This window comes from Lycorma delicatula, chromosome 4 (genome assembly GCF_047948215.1).
Source record: "Lycorma delicatula isolate Av1 chromosome 4, ASM4794821v1, whole genome shotgun sequence".
NCBI classification, from domain to species: domain Eukaryota; kingdom Metazoa; phylum Arthropoda; class Insecta; order Hemiptera; family Fulgoridae; genus Lycorma; species Lycorma delicatula.
In genome coordinates, this window is record NC_134458.1 from 150,097,915 (window position 1) to 150,120,682 (window position 22,768).

Consider the following 22,768-nt stretch of genomic DNA (forward strand, 5'->3'; position numbering starts at 1 on the left):
GTTTTTTTAAGAGTTGGTAGACCTTTTCTTTTAAGTTACAAGCAAAGTTTTTTTGGCATTCAATTTATACCAAAGTTTAACTGATGAAAAAATGTATCCATGTAAATTAAATGATTCTCATCCTCCAAATCATAGGATGATGTAAGATTGTTAGACCAAGCAATACCTTTCCTATAGAACCACCAAAATAATTTTTTTTTTTGAAAATCTTAATTTCATGTTCATTCATCATAACAATATTCAGATTTTTGAACGTTTTTAACAGATTTGTTTCATTCCTGAATGCCCCTTGCATTTTCCCATACTTTCATGATTCAGAAGATATTTATTTAATATAATTTTAAAACACCAATATTGATGGTTTGTGATCAATTTTTCAAAGAACCAGTAAAATAATCTAAATATAATCTGATTATTAGAATTGCAGATTTGGCTACAAATTTCTCAACCAGTGCTCTTTTTGTAAAAATTTCTTTACTATTGCATCATCACAACACCTTTAATGCTGCAAAAGAAAAATTTACATGATATTTTAACCTTATTTATTTCAATTATCAGCCACTTTAATTGAAATAAAAACCCTTTTTACTGTTATTTTTGATCAATTGTTTTTGTATTCTTTAATAATAGATTACCATGGTCGTCCTTTCTAGTGTTTAAAATCTTAGGCAATGATTGGCGGACATCTACTAAGTCCATATCAAATGTAATACATTTAAAATATGAATCAAGGATTAGAAATAATTAACAAAGGATAGTTTTCATTAATTAAGTTATTATTACGTTAAATATTCACAATATATTATTTAAAAAATCTAGGATTCATATTTGTAATTTTCAACAACATAAAATATACATATATTTTTAACAAACCACTGAAATAGTAATCTTACAATAATATACCTTCTAATAAAATAAAACAATATATAACATTAACAATATAAAAAAATATAACATTATAACAAAATGAGTAAATATAAAAAAATTAATTTCATGATTACACATTGAAACACAAAAATGCTAAAAATTGGTAATATTTTTATGATATTCTTTAAACATATGGCTACTTACTCAGGACAAAGTGGGGAGTGATACATACTGCCTTTGCAGATCTTGCAACTTTTTTGGGGCACTCTCTACTGTTCTTCTTTATACAGAAAAATGTTTATGTTGAAGAGCACCAGTACTTTTTCAGTGGAAAGGAACAGCTATCGAACGATGATATACAGGATTTTGAATGTAATTATGGAATCACAGAATTCTTTTTAGAAATAATTTTGACGTTTAAAAAAAAAAAAAAGCTTTTCATCAAAATCAGATGGCGTAGGGTTCTTCTTTATAGTGAGAATTATAATGTCCTAATAAAGCTAATCAGATCAATTTTATTTTGTTCTTGTTAAATTCAATTTTTACAAGCAAGAAATTACTTGGTCAATATTCTACTTACTGGATCTTTGTGTTTCACTTTCTGAAACATAAAATCAGTTAACCTCCACTGAAATTGACAGATTGCTTGTTATAGCTCCAGCATTAACACTGCCATCAACTTCAACATACATTGTTAAACTGGACAGTGCAAAATTAATTCACAAAATTGAGAAAAATCTAATAGATACTGATAATGCTTTGAAATAAAGAATGACATTCATGATTACCATACAAGGACACATAAAAATTTATGTACCTTGCCTAGTGCAAAGAACATTGGCAATAAAACAATTACTTCTACGACAGAAAAATGAACTCCCAAGTTTTAAATCACTAAATACTGTTAATTCCAAGAAGTCAGTGACAAAACTCCTGTTGCAAGATTTATATCTTGTTCAATTGTTTTATGCCCATATATATTTTATTATTTTGTAACCTGTTGTAAACACTATGTTTTTTGGGGCTCAATAAATAAAAAAAAAAAAAACTTCAATAATGTTGGAAGAAACATTATATTCAGTTTGTGATTATCAATATGTGATTTCAGAAGAGACATTGCTACATCTATGACTAGTATTTTTATAAATCACAGTAGGGATTTCATTAAGAAAAGCAGTTTCCTGTTGTACTGGAAGCATGTGTGGGTAAAACATCCTAATAAAACTAGATCAGTGTACATCAATTATTTGCAAACATATTCATTCAATTGTCTGGAAAACTGAAGTTTGTGTACACTGATGTTGGGGAAATAGAAAAAAATATGGTACAATTATGTAAAAATAAGTGTACAAGTTTTATTGAAGAGGGAGAAAATCAACAGACAGTGAATGTTCAGGAGAATACTGTTATATAGTCAAAATGAATCTATACCATGCATCTCAGTTGAAGATAGGGTTTCGACTTCATTCATACTTTTCCATTGGTATTGAAGAAATTAAAAAATTAATCCTTACCAAGCTACACGGCATAATGGGTGTTTGTTACGCAGAGCATATTTTTTCAAGGTAAATCTTAAAGAATGCTGTACTTTTTTTAAACAAAAATCCAATTACAACATCATGAATGTTGACAAAAAATAAGGAAAAGATTAATTGGATTAGAGTTATTCATAAAAATGGAATTTAAATATTTTAGGTCCTAACCTAACTAAATAAATACAATCTCTCAAAATGTATGTTATTATGTTCATTTAATCTTGGTGCATGCAGTTAAAGACACGAGAGATACAGTCAAGACATGACTTCTTTTTGGCACGCTTCATACAAACTACCAGCCTATTCATGTTTACATATAAGCATACGTTTGTAGTCTACTTATACACATAATTGAGACTTAAACTTCAAACAGATTGAACAAAAACAATCAAAATACACCACTTTTAAAAATGTTACTTCACAAGATAGCAAATTTTACTATTACACCCACAAAACAAAATATAAAATTTCCAACATAATCTAAATTCAGGTACAATAACAAACACATTACATTTAAAGTAAACAAACAATACATTTATAGTAGTCGAAATTTCATAACAATTGATTAGATGATAAGAAATACTTAATCTGACTTCTATTAGCGGTTTCAGAAAACATAATTTACTAAATGAAGTAAACTATGGAAATGCATATACAGCTTGTTCAATACAGAACATGATTGCAGTTATAACCGTAAATAGCTCGCTGAGCAAATCCACATTTGCGCATATAACAATAAATAGCTGGGAAGGGTTAAATCAAAAAATTGTGCTATGTAATACACAGTCAGAAATGAAGACATTTTTAAGGCCTTACTATGAAACTGTTTCAAAACCTTTATATTCTGTACAAATTTTCAAAATCAAAAACCTGCGATAGAAAATTTGAATGCATTCTTGTGCCAGCTAATTGTCACATATTTCAACAACCACAACTGGCATGTTCGAAGATGGAGTAACTATGTCTTTGATGGATGAGATTTGTTTTTTTAACTTTTCCAGAATCACCTTACATAAACTTATGTATTTCTTATACATCATATAGATTTATCTCAAAATCTGTTAAAAAACTGGGTAAGTTTTTATGAACACAACATCCCTTTTATATCATAAATCTCTTAAAAAGTTTAAATTTACTTTTTTTTTACGTGTAAACTTTATTAAGTAAAATGTAGTTATTAAATTCTTCAATAAAAATTATAAAAAAAAAGTTACATATAATCTTGCAAACTAGCTATATCAACCCCTGGGTAACTCTTTTTTTAATACTTACATAGGGGAGATCTGTTATAATATCTAATAATTTTCTATAGACTGTTCAACTAGCATATGTCAGTTATATACATGTTTTTTTAGATAAAAATCTGTCTATTTCTGAAGTAACAATTCCTGCCAGAAAAGATTATAAATTCAAAATTAAGACCATATTATTTTCTTCATGAAGAAACTTGCCAGGAATTTATTTACTCATTACAGGAGTGACCGTCGAACAAGCATAAAAAATATTATACAAAGGTTTATGGTATTTTTTTTAAATTGCCTGATACAGATCTTTTCTACAAATTTGTCTATTACTGACTTCACTAGATTCAGCACTGGCAATTTTTCCGCTATCAGCACTTTTGGGCAGATACTGGCACGTGGACACCATTCTCGATTGGGTACTGGTCCAACAGATATACCTCTAATTTCAAGAAGTGATTCCCAACAATCTCCTGTGACGATCAAGAATAAGATTGTCTTGTATGAAAATACTTGAAGATAAACAAATTTCTTGCTGACATGTAGTTGACCTTGTAACATGTCTATATCAGTTATCTAATGTGTGTAATTAATAAAATTAAAAAATATTGGTTTGTGTGGAACTACGTTTCGCACAAGATTTGAGCGTGACAACGTCTTGCAAAGTCCGACAATGTCGCGGGCACGAAGCGCCCGTGATATTCGTCGACCTTTGATTGTAATGTCGCAAAAAAAAAAAACTTGTTATCCTTAAGAAGTAAATACATGTTTTTTGACAAATGAACATCAGCAAGAAAGTTTGAAAAAAACATTGATGAAAAATTGCATACTTTTATGAATTGAATTGAATCATTATTACTGAATTATCATTATTTTGTATAATACAAAGAAGGAGTTAATTGAAAACTACAATTTTATCGATAAATTAACATTTATTTGCACTCATTAATTCAAATATGTTTATTACTTAAATTAACAGATTATTTACAAGTACCAATGGGCTATTAACAATTTATTTACAACTTATATACATGTGTGATACAATCTGTGTTATTCTGTTAAGGATATGACGATGATAGGAAAAGTAGGAAATCAATGGGAGTGTTTCAAGTGTAATGTGCCTTCAAAAAGTCAAATCGATGGTTGTTCCTCTCAGCGTTGTTGACTTATTAACATCTGATACGCATTCGAGATTGTACGTATCTTTCATGAATTTGAGGAATGTGTCATCAGTTTTCAAGTTTGTGTTGAAGTCGCCACAAAGAAGAATTGGTACATCGACATCAACTTGCAGAAACGGTGGCACATGTTAGCTGTTGTGCATATACGGAAGAAGTGCTTGGTGCAGCAACATACCAATGTTTTGGACACTCGCTCCAGGATGAATATACACAGCGCCAAGTACAAATTTAAACGTTGTATCAGCAGTGAAGCATGCAATTTCAGCCAAGCACACGTCACCTGTGTTTTTGATGAGACGAGATGTGTCCGACAACGCAACTTGGAGAACTGTGGCCGTGGATGTCTATGATAATTTGTGGTAAATTGCCACTCCACCAGCTGAGTTTGTATCAGAATCTGATCGAATATTTAGCCGGGATACACACTCATAATTATTTAATGAAACTGGATCACAATTGTCATGCATCCATGTTTCAGTCAAAACCAAATAATCAGACCTTGGTATCACTGTATCCGTTTCAATATCCGCGAAGTGAGCAGAGAAACTCTGATAATTAAGGTTTGTCACTATAGTTTGTCCAGCGTTGTTAGCATCATCACAGAATTTTACTGGTTTTTTAGTGATTGTTTGAAGTGTGTGTCCATGGAGTCGAACGTATTTGTTACGAATATCTCGCGTAGTCTGTGAGTCGTTACCATCTCGACCGTGTTTGAAGAGAAAAGGAGCATCTTTGTCCGTGATGATCTGCAAGCCATCTATATTCGTTACTCGACTCATCGCCACGTACACCAACTGTTGTGGTTGCTTCGAAGAGTATTTATAAACAATGACATCAAATGTTCCACCTTGTGACTTGTGAATGGTAATAGCACAAGCAGGGATGCAAGGAAACTGTTTTCGTTTGCATTTCACAGTTTTTATCAGTGCAATGTTCACCACTTTCTTAAACACTGACACCCAGCTCGGAGACAGAGTGTTTGGCTTGCTTTGCACGTGAGGTCGACATTTAATTTTGGCACTGGTACTTATTGCTGCTTCCGGAAACTCGTCGAAGTTGGTTGATCGGCATGCTGTAACATGGTGTTGCTCGTACCGGTGGCAGCTGTCTGAAATCGCGATAGAATCACGTGGATGCCTCCGAATGGTTTGTCGTAAATGCCGGTAATCTGTTGCAGTCGGTAGCTGATTTTTTTTGAAGAATAACTGAACTTAACATGCTGATCTCGTCGACGAAATCAGCTTTGACGCCAACGAACATGTTTCTATAGGCTTGCAAATTCTCTGTGGAGATAAGAGTTTTGTCACGCGAGAAGTTGTGAGACGAAACGCTGAATGCACAGTAGTGCCACCAAGAGGTAACATTTGTTGCGCTTCAGAAATGTCATCTCCGCAAACATGTAAACGATGTATGACCTCAAGAATGATCTCCCGTTGTTCTGGGTTGGTGGTTCGTACAAGCTCGCAAATACTGCTGCTTTGTCATCACATTGATGCGCTTCTTCACAATCGAGAATCCTTGTCGTGGGACAATTTGGTTAACGTCATCGACGTTCTCGCCACCATCTTCTCCTAACAACCGTTGGACAAACGCTGTTCTTGATTCTGCTTCCTGCAAATTGCTGTTATCTTCGTTTTGCAAAATCATCATCGCTTCAAGTTCCTTCATGACGTTTTCAATGTTTAAATTTATCTCGAATAGGCTACGGCGTTCCATAATCGTGTCTTTGTTATCGTCAAATAATTGCAAAAATTTTTTTGATCCACAATCTCTGACATTTCGTTGCGGAACTGTACGTAAAGTAGAACCATCTCTCGTTTATAATTGACAGTTTCATCAATATCGTATGACCCGTCCGAGCAGTCGTCTGCGATATTCTTTTGGTGCTCTCGACGTCCTCGCTTCAGGTACAGCTTCTGAATCTTCATCGTCATCCACGTGCACGTCGTCTTCATTGTCAACGAAATCATTAGCGCTAGCATACCACGAAGCAACTTGTTCTAAAGATGCAGGTCGTTCTTCGTATCGCTGAATTATGTTTTTGGTCCAAACATCAGTGCTGTCTCCATCGATGCCTTCGCGGTCCATTTGTTGACGACGTTTGCGGCAGCATTGTCTTTCTGTCAGCCACACTATCGGGATGTACACAACTTGACACTTGTCTCGCTCATTGATTGTAGTAGATACCATGCTGCTTCTTGCGCTGACATCTCAACTGCGTTAAGCAGTTTGATACTTAACGCTTTCAATTGGCCTGTGTAGTCCTGGTCGGGATGCTCTTGCATCATCGTTGGAAGCTCACGATGTAGGTTACCCATTCCACGGGCTGATTTATTCACATACTCTACGACACACTCTGCGCAGCTGTACTCATCCAAGATGAACTGAATGTCGATGTTGGAGTTGACTTCGCCAGCAAGGTACGGATTGAACGTATTTGTCACAAGTTCGTCTGAACACTAGAGTCCGTCTGCGCAACGTTGAACGCACAATGTCGCGATATGAAGCGTAAGTCAAACCATTAGCTTCAAGAAAATCATTAGTGCATGCGACGTTCACCACGAGAGGTACGCAGCTCCTTGGCCTTCTGTTGTAGCGTTTGGCGGCGTCCATCAGATTGAGGCATCAGAACCAATACATGAGTCGTGGACATTGGCCAGTACGGGATCCCGAATTTGCAAGTTGTCTCGCCTCGCTTTGTGCAGGTGAAAGTATGTTTGTGTATCTGGTTGGCGTAGATAGAATCGTTGGGCATATCATCTCGGGCAACCGAACTTAATTTTTCCACGAGCTCGATGGCATATACCAGTACGGGATCCCGAATTTGCAAGTTGTCTCGCCTCGCTTTGTGCAGGTGAAAGTATGTTTGTGTATCTGGTTGGCGTAGATAGAATCGTTGGGCATATCATCTCGGGCAACCGAACTTAATTTTTCCACGAGCTCGATGGCATATTTTCCGACACGGTCTCATGTGGATCATCGTTTAACCACAATAAAATGTGTGCGTGGGGACTTTCACGATGCTGGAACTCGATACGAAGGAAGTAATCTTTAACGAAATACTTGCCGAACGGATTATATGACTGTTTGGATTTCAGCATGTTCATCAGGGAACCAACGAGCTTGTAGAAGTATATGCAGCACGTAACAGGATCGTCGCTCACTAAAGTACATCGCTCAGAAGTGTTGAGATCTTTTGCTGTTTTTCCCGGATATTTATTGCTCAGTTTGAGAAGTATAGTGAACAGTTTCATCCAGCGTATTTCGTTTGCACTTATAGTGAGGAAGATGGTTGGTTTACCAAGTTGACGAATCATGGCAAAGAGGTCTCGTTTGCGAGAGGCCCAGTATTGGACAGAGTTTGGCACTGTCTTCATGAATGCGAGGTTTTGTATGACAAATTCTGTGTCCTCCAATATACGTCGCGTAACATTCTCCGTGACCGAAACATTGCGAAACGTGCTGTAAATTCCATCCACCATGCGCAGTCGCAATATTTTTATTGCAACGTATAAGATTTTTGGAAGCGTGGCTCCGCGTCTTTCATGTCGTCGTATCTCACTGGTCACCATCATGTAAGGTGTCACTGGAACTCCCATGTTGAATCGACGTGGCTCTCCAAAGTATATCGATGGAAACGACAATTCTTCTGCATGACGGTCATGATGTTGAGAGGTTTTGCCTGATGTCCTAGTGCGATATTGAGACAATCTTCTTCGTTCCACATCATGGTATGTTGTTTTGAAGCAAGAATCTCAGATTGAGGCGTGTTTTCAGCGGAGATATTTTCTATACGGTTGGACGGATCATCCTGTATGCCATCGAGAAATTGCATAGTAGGATGCAGTCTCGACAAATCCACTTTGATTTCGTACAAACGATATAATGGAGACCTCTGCAGTACAGTTAGCCACGCAGTGATTGTACTTTTGGACATGTATCCGCTGATGTAGACAGATTTGTGGGAAAGTTTTCGCTTGATGTTAACATAAATGACGTCGTCCTCATTTAATTGGCGCGGCAAACATTTTACCATCTCTTGTAGGTCTACTGGTACGTTGATCACTTGCCCTATGATTCCATAAGAGAAATCATGGCGCAGACGACGCACTTGCATAAATGGCAGACGTGGTGATATCAATCGTTCACTGATGGGATCCAACGGTTTAGGCCTTGTGGTTGATCAGGATATGAGAATCCGTTAACCTTTGCCAGGGGCGGCATCGATTTTTTGTTCAGTGAACGTTTGCAAGTGTTGCAAACCAGATCGTATTCTTCTCTGCACAGTTGCGGATTTTGAACCAATCCGAGATCACCTCCAGCTGTGCCGCAGTGATGGGTTTGAGGTCGTTCTTGAACCACACAGTCTGTCGCAAACCGAGCAAGCGTAGCCAAAATCTTTGATTTGCATCTCATGAGGGAGGATGCCCATTTGGTGTTCCAGGTAGATTGTGCCTGTTGTACTTTAATTTGATCTGAAGTAGTACCTGGTTGAACAGTGGTTTGTGCTGGTTCTGCTGCTAAAGTTTGACGTTGTTGGTATGTTAGCTGTCGTTGAGTACCAGTTTGGACATCGTTTGATGTTTCCCGTGAACGAGAAGAGGTTGCAGTAGTCGATTCTAATGAACCACTGGCAAGAGCCAAGTTAGCAGCTTTGCGTAGTCTGTAGTTGCGTTTTCTTTCGGTATCCGATTTCCTCGCAGCTGTCGGATGCTGCAATACGCTGTCTGTACTCACGTTGTTTCTGTGCCTTCGATTCTGGAGCAGCGATTGTTGGTGGCTCAGCGAATGCAGCGTTGCAGACGTTGATGCGACAGCATCTTGCGTCTCCATGGGTTCATTACTCCTTGAAGGTAGTGGCAGATCCGTGAGATCCATCGGTTCGTCAGGTTGATCTGCCATGGTCTGATTGTAAGCGGTTCTGCAAAAGAAAGATAAAGTACTTGTTGATACATTGTTAATTGAAATTTGATAACTTGTGGTTTTTTTCTTCAAAACTGGCGTTGGGCTAGATGAAAATACCAATTAATTAAATTCATCCATGATTTGGATGTTTTAAAAAATTACTTGTTTAAACAAATTGAATCGAAGTGATTGTTTAATTAGCTAATGAAGCACGTTAATATTCCATTTTTCATTTCATTTAATAATAATAATTTTTGCAAGTTTAAATTGAATGATTTGTTCAAAAATAATTATGAACACTTTGTTATAGAAATAAACTTTAATCAAATTAATGTTGATAAAGTGTCAATTTAAAACGATGAAATTGAAATCATAAATCAAATTCATGAAATTGCTGTTTTTGAAAAACCCGCCAAAACCTGCTTGACATGATAATATATTTCATTGCACGACGGTTAGGCGGTTCAACTTGTTAAAACTTCTAAATATTTTTACTCGTGTTAAGTAAATCGAAATTTTGGTTAAAAACTTTAATATTCAATTTTTAAATATTATTTATAGTTTTTGCAAGTTTAACTTAAAAATCAAATCAATGACAATAAATTGTTAATTTGAAATGACGAAATTGAAAATATAAATCAAATTTATGAAATTGTTGCTTTTGAAAAGCCCGCCCTAACGCACGGCGGTTGACATTCTCATTTTAGACACATTGTTACGACATGTGAGGGTTAAAAATTAATTTTTAATCTTACATTAATAACAATTATTTACGCACAATCATTTTTTCCATTGAAATAAAAGCAGTTAACTTTTCATACCACTGTTTATATGAATCATCATAATTTTTTAGTCAATTGTAACATAACCTATTATTACTGCACTCGCCGACCGATGTTACTTTTTTTTTAATAATAAAAATAAATACATGACATTATATCGCTAATTAGATATTTAAAATTAAGAATTATTTACCTTTATTGCCGTAATTGTTGTGTAATAAACAATGAAAACCACATTAACTTTTCACTTTATTAACAGTTGACGTGTAGGTGTAATTTGTGCTGCCGCTGTCTCTCTTCTACTCGGACGCATGGGCCAATCGAGTGGAAGAGAGATAGATGCGGCACAAACCGAACGCTTAGGCCGATCGTGCCTCACGATCGGCCTAAGCTCTCTTGCACGCTCGGCTCAGGCGGAACGGGACAATGAGACATGTTTTTTCGTGCGTGCTGCCGGCTCAATTTATAAGACGTTGTTACGTCAAAATCTAATGTTAACACACCATATAAAACTTATATTTTATAAAAGGTGCTTCTTAAATCCATGAATTTAACAATTAGTTTAAAATACTGTTTTGACAATGTATTTTACTCATTAGATGCTAAAACTGATAGCCATCATGATCAATTAAATTAAAAACTGGTTAAAACTCAATTAGCCAGCAAAAAAGTCTAACAATTTAAAATAAGTCATCATTTTCAAAAATTGACATTTTTATTTAAAGTCTGGGTAATTGTATACAATTACTGCCTCACCTCTGATTTTAATGAAATTTGAAATATACCTTATTCCTAAATTACTTGTTATAAATAAAATTATTCATCAGAAAGTCTTTTGGCAGAGTTACGTCTCTCATAAGTTACAAAGTATGAGTATCTAAAATTTTATTATTTGCACTGTGCACCTCTAGTACACATTTTTAGTGAACTAAATAATTGATTTCTGTGAAATTAAGTTAAGAATAAAAGTTACATTTTCTTAAGATTAAGTTAGGTTGGATTAAGTGGAAGTCAGACTGTGATTGACTTCATCAAATGGGCTAAGTCTTTGTAAATGTAAACCTATAAATGTATATCTAACCTCCATCTTAACCTAAGTGAACCCCAAATTTATTTCACTCAACCTATCTTTATTTATAATGCATATTGCATATTTACCAAAACCCATACCATATTTGTAATTTAACTGTACTTAAACCAATTAGCATGAGAGGCTTGCAGAGGTTGATGGGATGGGAGGTGTTGAGGGGAGACACTCAGTGGCCACTGACTAAATCAGTTTTGAAATAGCTGATATTATCCAGAAAGAATGAGCAGGCACCAGGAGAGTGAGATTTCATCCAGGCAGTGTCATACAATTCATAGCAGCTATTGATGCTGCACTTGGCTATAATGAAGACACGGACTTGAATGAGCTAACAGGCACAGTATTCAGTATGAGTGTGGTAACAGGTGTAATTAAGGAAGTAACTGCAAGGCATGTAAGGAGTATATTGATGGTTTCCCAAACTCGCCAAACTGAGAATATGTGTGACAAGTAGGCGCTGCCTTGAGAGAATGCAAAGGTGGGGTAAGAAAATTGAAGAGGAGCTCGGAAGGTTAAGACATGCGAGACAGAACTTTTGAGGTGCAATTGATGTGTTCAAAAAACATAAGTGGTAGCAATTGTGAAATGCTGTGGAAGTTGATCCGTGGGGTGGTGCCTATTGTATCATCACAAAAACACTTGGAAGAAGGCTGCCCCTCTTGTCAGAAGATGAGCTGAAGAAAGGCACTGACGAACTATTTCCGAAGGGAATGGAGTTTCAAAGGAAGGAGGATTGTGATAGAATCAATAGTTCCTTTCTCGCTACAGGACTTGAGTGAGGTGGCTAAGTTGATTAAAGGAGGCAGAAGTCTGGGGTGGAATCCCCTGAAGGTTGTAAAAATTGTGGCTTAGATGGTGCCTGGTGTGGTATTGCATGCAATGAATATGATATTGGAGATGGAATGGATACCTATATAACGGTGGAGGGGTGTGAGGTTAGCGATGCTGAGGAAGAATGCTGGACCTACGAGAGCACAGATATAGTTTAGACCACTTCGTTTATTAAATTGCTTCGCAAGGTTATTTGAAAGACTAGTTCTCCAGAGATTAAACGATGGTGTAGAGATGGCAGGGGAACTTCAAGAGGACCAATTTGGTTTTCGGCCTGGGTGCTGGGCGATTGACATGATCGGGCATGTGATGAATACTATTCGATCAGCTACGCAGGGAATATGGAGTACAAGAGAGATAGGAGCAGTCATGATGTTAGATAAACACAATGTGTTTAATGAGCTGCCATGGGAAGTAATATTTCATGAACTAAATGCCAAACGAATCCCGGCATACCTGTGAAGGGTGTTGCACGAATATTTTAAGGATAGATATGTGGTGGGCAGGTCAGAAGGTGGAGAAATGAAATTTCTGGTAGAGAGGGGTGTCCCCTAGGGTTCGGTGCTGTCCGGCCCTGTGGAGCATTGCTTTTGATGATGTCCTAAAGCAGCACTACCTGGCAGGCATCACTCTGGTGGCGTTCGCCGATGATTTAACACTTGTGATTGTGCACAAAACAGAAGAGGAACTAACGGCAGCCAGTGAAGAAGTGCCTGATATAGTTAGGAGATGGCTAATAGCTAATGGTCTACAGCTCGCTGAAGTCAAGGTGAAAATGGTTGTTATGGCTGGGAGACACTAACTAAATCCAGTGAATTTTAGAGTGGGAAACACAATGGTCCACTCTAGCCCAGGTGCAAATTATTTAGGCACGTGGCTGGACAAGCACTGGTCCTTTACTATACAAGTTGAGGAGGCGGTAAGAAAGGGTGAAAATGTGCAGGCGCTCAGCAAAATGATGAAGAATACGGTGGTCCTCAGACGGGGAAGAGGAAACTTGGCCAGTGTGCACTCTTCGGTGGTGTTACATGGAGTTCCTGAATGGCTGGGAGCGTTGTTGAGGGCCAGGAATGTGAGGTGTTTGGTTATGCAACAATGTAGGCTAAATATACATATTATCACTGGGTATTGTATGATCAGTGCCAAGGCGGCATTGGTTACAGCTGGGGTGCCACTAATGACTTAGAAGCGCAAATGAGAGCTTCAATAGTGACTGGACAGGATAGAAAGAAAGCAACTGACAGTCTCTACATGGCTTGGCTTACAAATTTCATTTGTAACAAATAACTTAAGATTCTAAATAAGATAAATTCAAAATTTCATCAAAATGTGAGTTGAGGTAGCAATTGTATACATTTACCAATCTGTTAAATATTGTAGCTTACTATTATTAATTTCTAATATTCTGAATTATTTTCTATTTGTTGTTATTGTGTGTATGTGTAATGAAGTGATCAGCAAAAATTGAAAAACTTTCTTTCATTTTTACGCGCGCTCTCAAATGCTTTAAAAATATGTTATCTAAAAGGCCTGTTAATTTTCCCAATGCATATCTTTTGACTATCATTACAATTAATTCCATAAATGTCACTAATATTAAATTTAATGTAATTTTTGTATTTTTTCAAATACATTGTATTTATAAAATTAAATCAATAAAATTACAAAACATAAAAATTACAGCTGAACTCTCACTGCCTGTAAAAGTTCTAGCTTGTTATGGTTATTATATAGTCCTAGGTCAATTTAAATTGTGTAAATTAACAGATATTTGTAAAAATCAATTACTTAAATAAAAATTTAAGTCATTAAAAATGAATTAATTACGATTTGAATTCTTTAGTAATAGTCACCATAAATAATCATGGAACAAAAATTTATTATGTTGTAACCAACAAAACTGAAGATATCTTAGAAATATAGCATATATATACACATGTTTGTGTATGTGTATGCACTTCTATAATTTTGGATCATATTACATTCAATCTGACGTTACAGCATGGGGTAGAAGTCTTCCCTTAATTACATTTGATTTAAATATTATTTCAAAACCATAAAAACTTTTGCAAATAATTTTAATAGTATTGCTGATAACAATGGTATATCATTGATAAATTACTATTTTATAATAGTGAATCTCAGAAACATACTGTAACTCTAGTGTGAAGTGGTTACTCCTCTTCTGCAGTGAAAGATAGATGTAGACTCAAGATGATGGGAAAATGGTAAGGAAAATTGAGTAAATCTGTGTCATTAAAGTTTGCAAACAAATTTCAAATGAGGTAAATAGATTATCTTTTCATAAAGAATTGCTAAGATAACTGTTTATTAAGCATAAGCAGGAGTAAACTCAAAAAGTTTTATATTAAACCTAGAATGGTCTTACATAATACACCATCATTTTTTTTCAAAAAGAATCTTACTCTACATAATTTCATATTTGATTCAGAAGGCCAATACTTAATGATATCAGCTAAAATCAAGTCAAAGCATATTCAAATCTGATAACATGGCACCACTACATGAATTCAGAAAGATTTAGGCTTTCAACAAATTGACCTGAAGCATTACAGAGCAATTCGTTTTGACATTTCAAGGATCCTTACAAACTTTTAATATTCTTAGTATTAACTTCTGTTTTGGGAATGACAAAATTATATATATGGAAAATCTTGTTCCTTCTTTGATGTGGTTAATAATTTCCTTTACTAAAGTTGCAAATGGTCAATCAGCCATAGGTTTAATGATACACCTAACACCCATTGTTGGGGATAAATGCGATTTAAGTGATTTTTTTTATTTTGGAAATAAAGTCTTTTCAATTTCCAACTACTATATCAACATCACTTATTTTGTCATTTCTATTAGTTGTATGTTCCATTCTCTCTATACAGATTTCTCACATTTAGTTATTTCTGTCTGTAAAATAAATCAAGTTTGTAACAGGATTACTCATGCAAAGTAAACTTATGAGCCCACATGAAATAGAAGCAAACTATTATAACAATAAGTATTCTTGTTACTCATTTACAAAATTCTTTCCAATATTTAACAAATGTGAAAATTAATTACAAAGCTATCAGTAAAATATAATGTCATTAAGTGATTACTACAACAAACACATTTAGAAGGAAGAATCTACCCGTTCTGTTAAAACTGGACAGCTTCCTCATTTTGTGGCAACTCCCAAATTGTCACTGGGTAACTGGTTAATTTTGCTTACATCATAAGTATAACTGAATTTTTCTAGCCAATAGAAATAGTGTAGTGATTACACTGTACTGTACGCAGTAACATAAAAAAATTGCACATTAACAATTAATGAGAACTAGACTGCAGGAAGGTAAGATTCCTATAAATTCTATATTGAAACATAAATAATGTGCATAAAGCATCTCATTAAAAATAAATGTTAATAGGAAATAACTGAGGGTAGTGGTATCCATAAAACCACTAATAATACATAATACTTTTTGTAGTTGCCCATGACTACTTGAAATTTTTTTTGCCAATGACAGAGCTAGCTTTTGTTCTATATGAAGCTTTTTCAAAAACTACCACTGAGAGTACTAAGTATTGTAGTCCGTGGGTATTTTAATTAGGTTCCGAAGGAACTTTTTGTTTGTGATGTGTTTGAAGGACATGTGTACAACTTTGTACACATTTACATTATGAACAAAAAAAACCATTACAATACTGTCTTTTGTATTTAGAGTTGCTCAAGTAGTTTGCACATTTTGTTGTTTACATGTAATTTTTGTGGTACTGATATTTGTAGTTCTTTCAATGATCAGTTTGATAATTCTTTTAAAACCCAACTTTGCTCTTTTCTGTTATTTCCCACAAATATTTTGTATGGGATATTAAGGAAACAATTATTCCATTAAGGCTAAGGTTTTACCATGAAAAAGGAAATATGCTTAACCACATGGTCTATAGTCCTTCACTTTATCTTTAACACCTTACAGTAATAAACAAATAATAATTAAAAATAATGTAATAAAATTGAACTAACTCTGAAATAAAATTGTTAAACACATATGCAAAAAAAAATCACAGAAGTACAGTATTATATATGTAATAGACAGGAATAAATTTACTTTTGTTCATAAAATAATAAAATCAAAAATAAATTTTAGACCTCAGGAAGCTAGAAAGCAATTTTCTTGTAAAATTTGGTAAAAAAAATTCCATTCAAAGTGATGATGTCTCCACATAAATTTGCAAATATATGAATCTAAATGGTTCCTACTGTACTCCTTGTTTTGTCTTTGCTTGGCGGCCCACACTGATTCAACTAGCTGGATGTAAGCCAGTCTGCAGAACAACAAAATTTTGATCATTTTATCACATGTTATCTGCACAGAAACTTAACACATACCAACCTAACAGCCACACTGTTGTTGAACATCACCTTAAATACCATATGGTTGTGATAATTTACTAGTTTGAACAAATTATGTTTCATTATCCAAAGACAACAAGTATAATTAGCAGATCACTTGTTGGCATTACATTATGAAAATTTTGGTTAACTAATTTTAATGTAATTCTACCAAAATATGTATCACAATAATGGTGATAAAAAACCTTGAAAATCAAAATATTTTAAATGGTGAGAAATAACAGAAAAGATCCCCTACTCAAATAATAGCGTGCTACATCTAATGATACCATACTACTCAGCATTTTCACTGAGTGTAAGTTGGCATAACCTTAAACAATTGTTTTTATGCTTCTACCACTAAACGAAAATGTAAATTAAGTTAATTTCAAAAAAATTAGATGTTAAAAACTTTCTGCAATGTAGCTAACATTAAAAAAAAACAGCCTCAGATTACTAAAGAAATTATCATGTTAGACAAAGTAAACAAGCTGCAAATTCCTGTATTACTGAATGAAGAAAAAAATGTAAGTTAAAAAACTAAATTATTCGCTAAAACTTAAGGCGTATAGTTAATAATATTAACTTAATTTACTTTCCCTTTGCTTTTACAGTGAATGCTAAAATATAAAACAATCACCAAGATTACAAAGGGTCCAGTTTCTTACAGGAATGAGTCGTTCGCAACAAGTTTAACTTAATCTTAATATCATACAAAGCCATTCATCATAGGCTGTTTTTTCTCTTAAATAAATTATGTAGAGCAGAAAAAATATTTTTCTTTAACCGTTTTAAAAATAACATAGTTACAATTCAACCATTCTCCACCCCCTAAGTTAAGAGATTTTTATAACAAATTAAAATTAACAAATTTCACTTACAAATCCACTGGCTCTACAACTTAACCATCCTAATTATTTTGTTTCCTAAATCTAGAGCCATGAAAAAAATTAAGATTAAAACTTCTCCAGAACAGGCACACAGTACTACTTTCTTTCCTAACATACAAAAAAATGCCACACATTTTTTAAGCAAGACGTTTTGCTTCAGAGGATGAGATAAGACAATTTTGTAGCAAGTGAAAATGAAAGACGTTACTTAATATTAACCAAAAATAGAAAGAATACAACATATGTTAATACAGAACAGTAATTATCAGGGGAGTTGAAATTCCTGAATATACTGTAATGGTTGCAAAAAAAAAAACCTAAAAATGGGGGGACTAAACGAACTCCGTACGAAACATTTAGTCAAATTGTAATGTACCATTCACCTATTGATAATGATGTTAATTAATCTTACAGCACAAAAAAAATGTAAGAATTTCAGTAAATAAAATGGTTACTCTAAAACTTGCATTATGAAGGTTTCAGCGACTATCCGTAGTTCGCCAATGAGGACAATCATAACAAAAACTTCAAATTGAAAAGTTAATTTTAACGAAGTAAGTAGTCAAATGTACTTAATTGGCTTTAAAAGAAAATTCCATTTAAGTAAAAAAAACAAAATTAATTAAAATATTAAAGTTATTCTACAGTATTACTCGTACCACAAACCAGGATCTAGCAAACAGAACGTGTACAATTCAATTTACCTCAATTATTAAAAACTTACCAGCCTATTCATAATTTGAATGACAACTATATTACAAATTAAATGGTGGTTGAACTAACTTTAAAACGATTTTAGCCATATTACAACAAAGCATCGTTAACCGTCCGTTACTGTCCTACCCGGTCACCAAAGTATTGACTGTATCTGCAAACTTTAACGGAATTATTTAGAGCATCAAATCCAAAGAGGTAAATAATTACATAAATAAAGTAAAATTCTGTAAACCCAGTCCAATTTAAATTAAAAAATTTCTCTAATTTAAAAAAAAATTAAGACTATTTAACAATTCAATAAAATTATTAGCCACATATATACCATATACATCTGTCATTCTCACATTGTTTTATCGGTTATTAAAATGTTAATGCTAAATTGAATGTCACATAAATGTTAGAATAAAAAATAAAATTCGTTTTAGAATAAAATAGTTTTTTTCTTTCAAAATACTTTGTAATTGAATAAGCAATACCATATAAGGATTCAGCTTATTTAATCACTTTACTTAAATATTTTATTTTTAAACGGCCGAAAACAGTTTTTATGCTGACATTTTGTTCCAATTATTGTTGTAAAATGATTTTGTTTAAATTTCATTCTAATAAATGTCCCACAACTAATGTTATGTTTTCTTACTGCCAGTCACCTGACAATTCGGAAATCGATCATGTGTTAACTGTGGCACAAGGAGGTGTGGTGCTTCGTATTTTTGTTCTTAAAATTGTTTAGGAATAAAAACTTTTCAAAATGTCTTTAAGAAGTACACTAGCCTACACATATGTAGGATCTATGACATCAGTAATAGTACTTATAATATTATTTTATCTATTTCAAGGAAAAGGAGATAAGTTAAGTGTTGGATGGCTACTTAGAGAATTATCACCTTATATGTGGGCTAGTCTTGGAATCGGTTTATCTGTTGCATTATCTGTCGTAGGAGCAGCACTTGGCATACATACAACTGGGGTAAGCATTATAGGTGCTGGTGTCAAAGCTCCTAGGATTAAAACAAAAAATTTAATATCTGTTATTTTTTGTGAAGCAGTTGCCATTTATGGGTTAATTACAGCGATTGTATTGTGTGGTATGTTGGAAAAATTTTCTCCAGAAGCCATTGCTGATCTCAAGATCAAAGAAAACAACTGGATGTCTGGTTATATTATCTTTGGTGCTGGAACATGTGTCGGATTAGTCAATCTGTTCTGTGGTGTTGCAGTAGGAGTAGTTGGGTCAGGTGCTGCACTATCAGATGCAGCCAATTCATCCTTGTTTGTTAAGATTTTAATTATAGAGATTTTTGGCAGCGCTATTGGTCTGTTTGGTCTAATTGTTGGCATTTATTTGACATCAAAAGTGAAGATGGGCGATAAGGTATAAACTAAATAATTGAACACTATGTATTGGATGGTATTTTGTGAAAAGTAGCTGTATTGTTATTAGTAAGTCTCTTCATTTCCACACTTTTATTTTGAATTTTTATGTTTCATTATTCACTTCAACTGTCTGTAATGCTAACCATAATAGTTTTATGTTGAATTTTGTTAGTCAGCTATTTTGAATTTTTTGTATGCTTCAAAAGTATACTAATTAAAAAAGGGAGAATATGTAGCCTAAATTAAAAAATAGGGTAAGAACATTTGGCTGGAGTTATTCTTTGTTTCATCATAATGAATATGGTTTCTAAAGATTCTGTTTATTTTAGTCAAGAGTTCAACATTTCTACCATTAAATAATGGAAAAAAGTTTTTTTTTTTTGCTTGTGTAATGATTAAGTTAAAGCAGACATGGTTATAAATGTTTTTAGTAATAAGTAATGCCTTGTAGATTTTCATTCTACTGGTTTAATATTTCATCTAACCTTTGAATGTATTTCCTTTGATAATTGATGTATAATAATATGGCAGTAATTAATATATTCATAGTATTGATTTTGTTAGGGATTTATTTCATTTTAAGTAAACGTTAACCTATAAATAAATTTGTCTTTTTATTCAGCTAATTTGTTGTGTTTCACCAGTTTTTGAGTTTTAATTTTATAAACTAAAGTATAAAAAATATATATATATATTGCTGTTCCTTTTGAAGAAAACTGGTGGAAAAGTATCTTTTATTTTTTACAAGATAGCACCACTGCAGTTTCTATTAATTGTATTACTTAATAATTTGCCCATTATTTTCAGATTTCATTTCAGTTGTTTGTTAATACATGTAAATTTATATACAAAGAGTTTCATGTGGGATGAAATGAGTAAATTTTTGTCAGCAATAAAATGTCCCTGTAGTTCACAGGAATTAAATATAGTCTCCAACTAACTGATGTATAATTAGTGTCTCCCTACACAGAACCATTTTAATATGACCTAACCATTCAGTTTTTTATATGAGAATCAACAAAGTTATTTTGGCGATTTAATTTGAAATAACTGAAATCCTTTACTTGCTCTTTGATAAGAAATCCAAGAATGATAATGAAGTAGTAGTAGAATACCTCCTCAATATGATTTAAATTGCTTTAAGTAATTTTTACTTTGACCTACCAAATTTTTTTAATGAAATATTTTTAATAATTTTTCCTGCTAAATGTAATACTTTATAAAAGTTTTGTTCTTAAATGTTTTTGTGATCATTAAATGTTGAAAAATTTGTTAATTTTACTTATAAAAAAAGGAAATGCTTTTCTGTGTATTCCAAAATAACCACTAAATCAGATTTATACTAGTGCTATTACCTGATTGACTGACCTAGTTTGAGTTGAATGATTTCTGTTGAAATCAATTCAGTATACGATCTACGAATAAAGGAATATTGATAGAGCTGTGTTTCTTTACAAAGTTATACATTCCCAATTAAAGAAGTTCATGGTTATCATTTTATATAGCTTGTACTTAGTCAGTACTACTTTATGATATACATAATATATCATCTTTATTTAATTATTTTAGAGTAAGTAACTTATCCAGATCTTAAGTACATATTAATTTATGTTAACATGGTGGTATTCATTAAATGTCTATATGTTAGAGATAACATAGAGCGATTTAAAAATATATTAAATATTTTCAAATTTAATTTTTTTGTTGTAAATAACATTTTTTTTATTAACAAAGTAAGAATTAAATGTGTAAAGTGTAAGTTTGTATTGTAAATTTTGAGGAAAGTTACTTAGAAATGTTTTAAAAATAAATTTAGGCCTATTGTAATAGCATTATTTAGTTTTTATATTCAGATGTACAATAAAGTCATATATTTCAATTATAAAATATATTAAGTAAATAAGAAATTAGCTTTTTTTTTTAATTTAAAAAATACTGTAATCAAGTGTTCAGTAAAGCAGTGCAAAGAATTATTGTGCTGTAGATATGGTACTGTACGTAGTTTTGTAAATATGTAAATGATATTCCTATTTTTAAATAAATACTGTTATCTTCTACATCCATTTATAGTAAGTTGTTTAATGAATATAATAATTTATTGGATTTTTTGCGCAGTAGGTTATGAGAAAAATATTGTTTAATAAATAAATATTGTATCACTATGATATAGTTTATAACACTATTGTATAATATGTATATGGAAATATATTGGTGTGTGGTTATGTCTATTTTTTTATTGCATGATTTTGTTTGAGAGGTCTTTGGCATTCATTTACTTGTGTGTAACACATACAGCAAGAAAGTTTCTACTATTACACTGATTTGCAAAAAATGATTTCTTCTTTTAACAAAGTCATAGTCAAAACTGTTTTCAACCATTCATAAAGAAAATTAATATTTTTACTAAATTAATATTTTATTTAAAAAAAAAAGAAGAAAATGCTATATATATATATATATATGTAGAGTGAGTAATATTTTTTATATACTCTGCATATATATATGTGTGTGTCAATAGAAATACTCAGATGTCTATGTATGTTAGGCATCTCCTGTTTGGTGAAACAGGTTTTACCAAAAACTTTTGAAATGCTGCTTGATAACAAGATTACATTTTAGTAAAATTTTTCTTGTAATATCTAAATTTAGCCTAAATCTTGATTTTCTTAAATGTAGTTTGGAGTGTAACAAGAGTGAAAGCATTGCTGTCTGTAGAAAAAATTAACACACTTTCTCTCTGTGTGTGATGCGATCTACCACTGGAGTTAGTTAGGTAGTTCTTAGATGGTGCCACTGAAACACTATTGTGCCAAACCTACACTCGCTAACCTTGACTAGCAAGCAAAGCGAGCAGTTAAGATTAGATTGTATTTATAATTTTATGTTTTTTCTTATCTCAATATAGTGTTTCAGTGCTGTCATCTAAGAACTAACTACCTACAGTGGTATATTGCCTACTACATTATTA

General features: G+C 33.1%; 2 protein-coding genes across 3 annotated transcripts in view; one reads left to right on the top strand and one right to left on the bottom strand.

Moving 5' to 3' along the window:
- Window positions 1-18,564, bottom strand: part of LOC142323950 (tRNA (guanine-N(7)-)-methyltransferase) — a 44,554-nt gene extending 25,990 nt beyond the window's left edge. The window contains exons 1-2 of one of the 2 annotated variants that reach the window (XM_075364354.1): window positions 18,431-18,564; window positions 4,573-9,745 (exon numbers count right to left, since the gene is read on the bottom strand). In XM_075364354.1, coding sequence (XP_075220469.1) covers window positions 8,962-9,726 — 765 coding nt within the window. In that variant the 5' untranslated portion in view covers window positions 9,727-9,745; window positions 18,431-18,564 and the 3' untranslated portion in view covers window positions 4,573-8,961. Of the gene's footprint in view, window positions 1-4,572; window positions 9,746-18,430 lie in introns of those variants that run through there. The other variant, XM_075364356.1, reaches the window with a different exon arrangement.
- Window positions 18,565-19,070: 506 nt separating this feature from the next.
- Window positions 19,071-22,022, top strand: VhaPPA1-1 (Vacuolar H[+] ATPase PPA1 subunit 1). Its single transcript, XM_075364357.1, has one exon. It carries the CDS (start codon window positions 19,175-19,177, stop codon window positions 19,802-19,804), a length of 630 nt encoding a protein of 209 aa, XP_075220472.1. The 5' UTR covers window positions 19,071-19,174; the 3' UTR covers window positions 19,805-22,022.
- Window positions 22,023-22,768: the final 746 nt, after the last annotated feature.

What these genes read in the sequence shown, in the direction of transcription:
- VhaPPA1-1 (XM_075364357.1), top strand. Translation starts at nt 19,175, where the DNA reads ATGTCTTTAAGAAGTACACTAGCCTACACATATGTAGGATCTATGACA.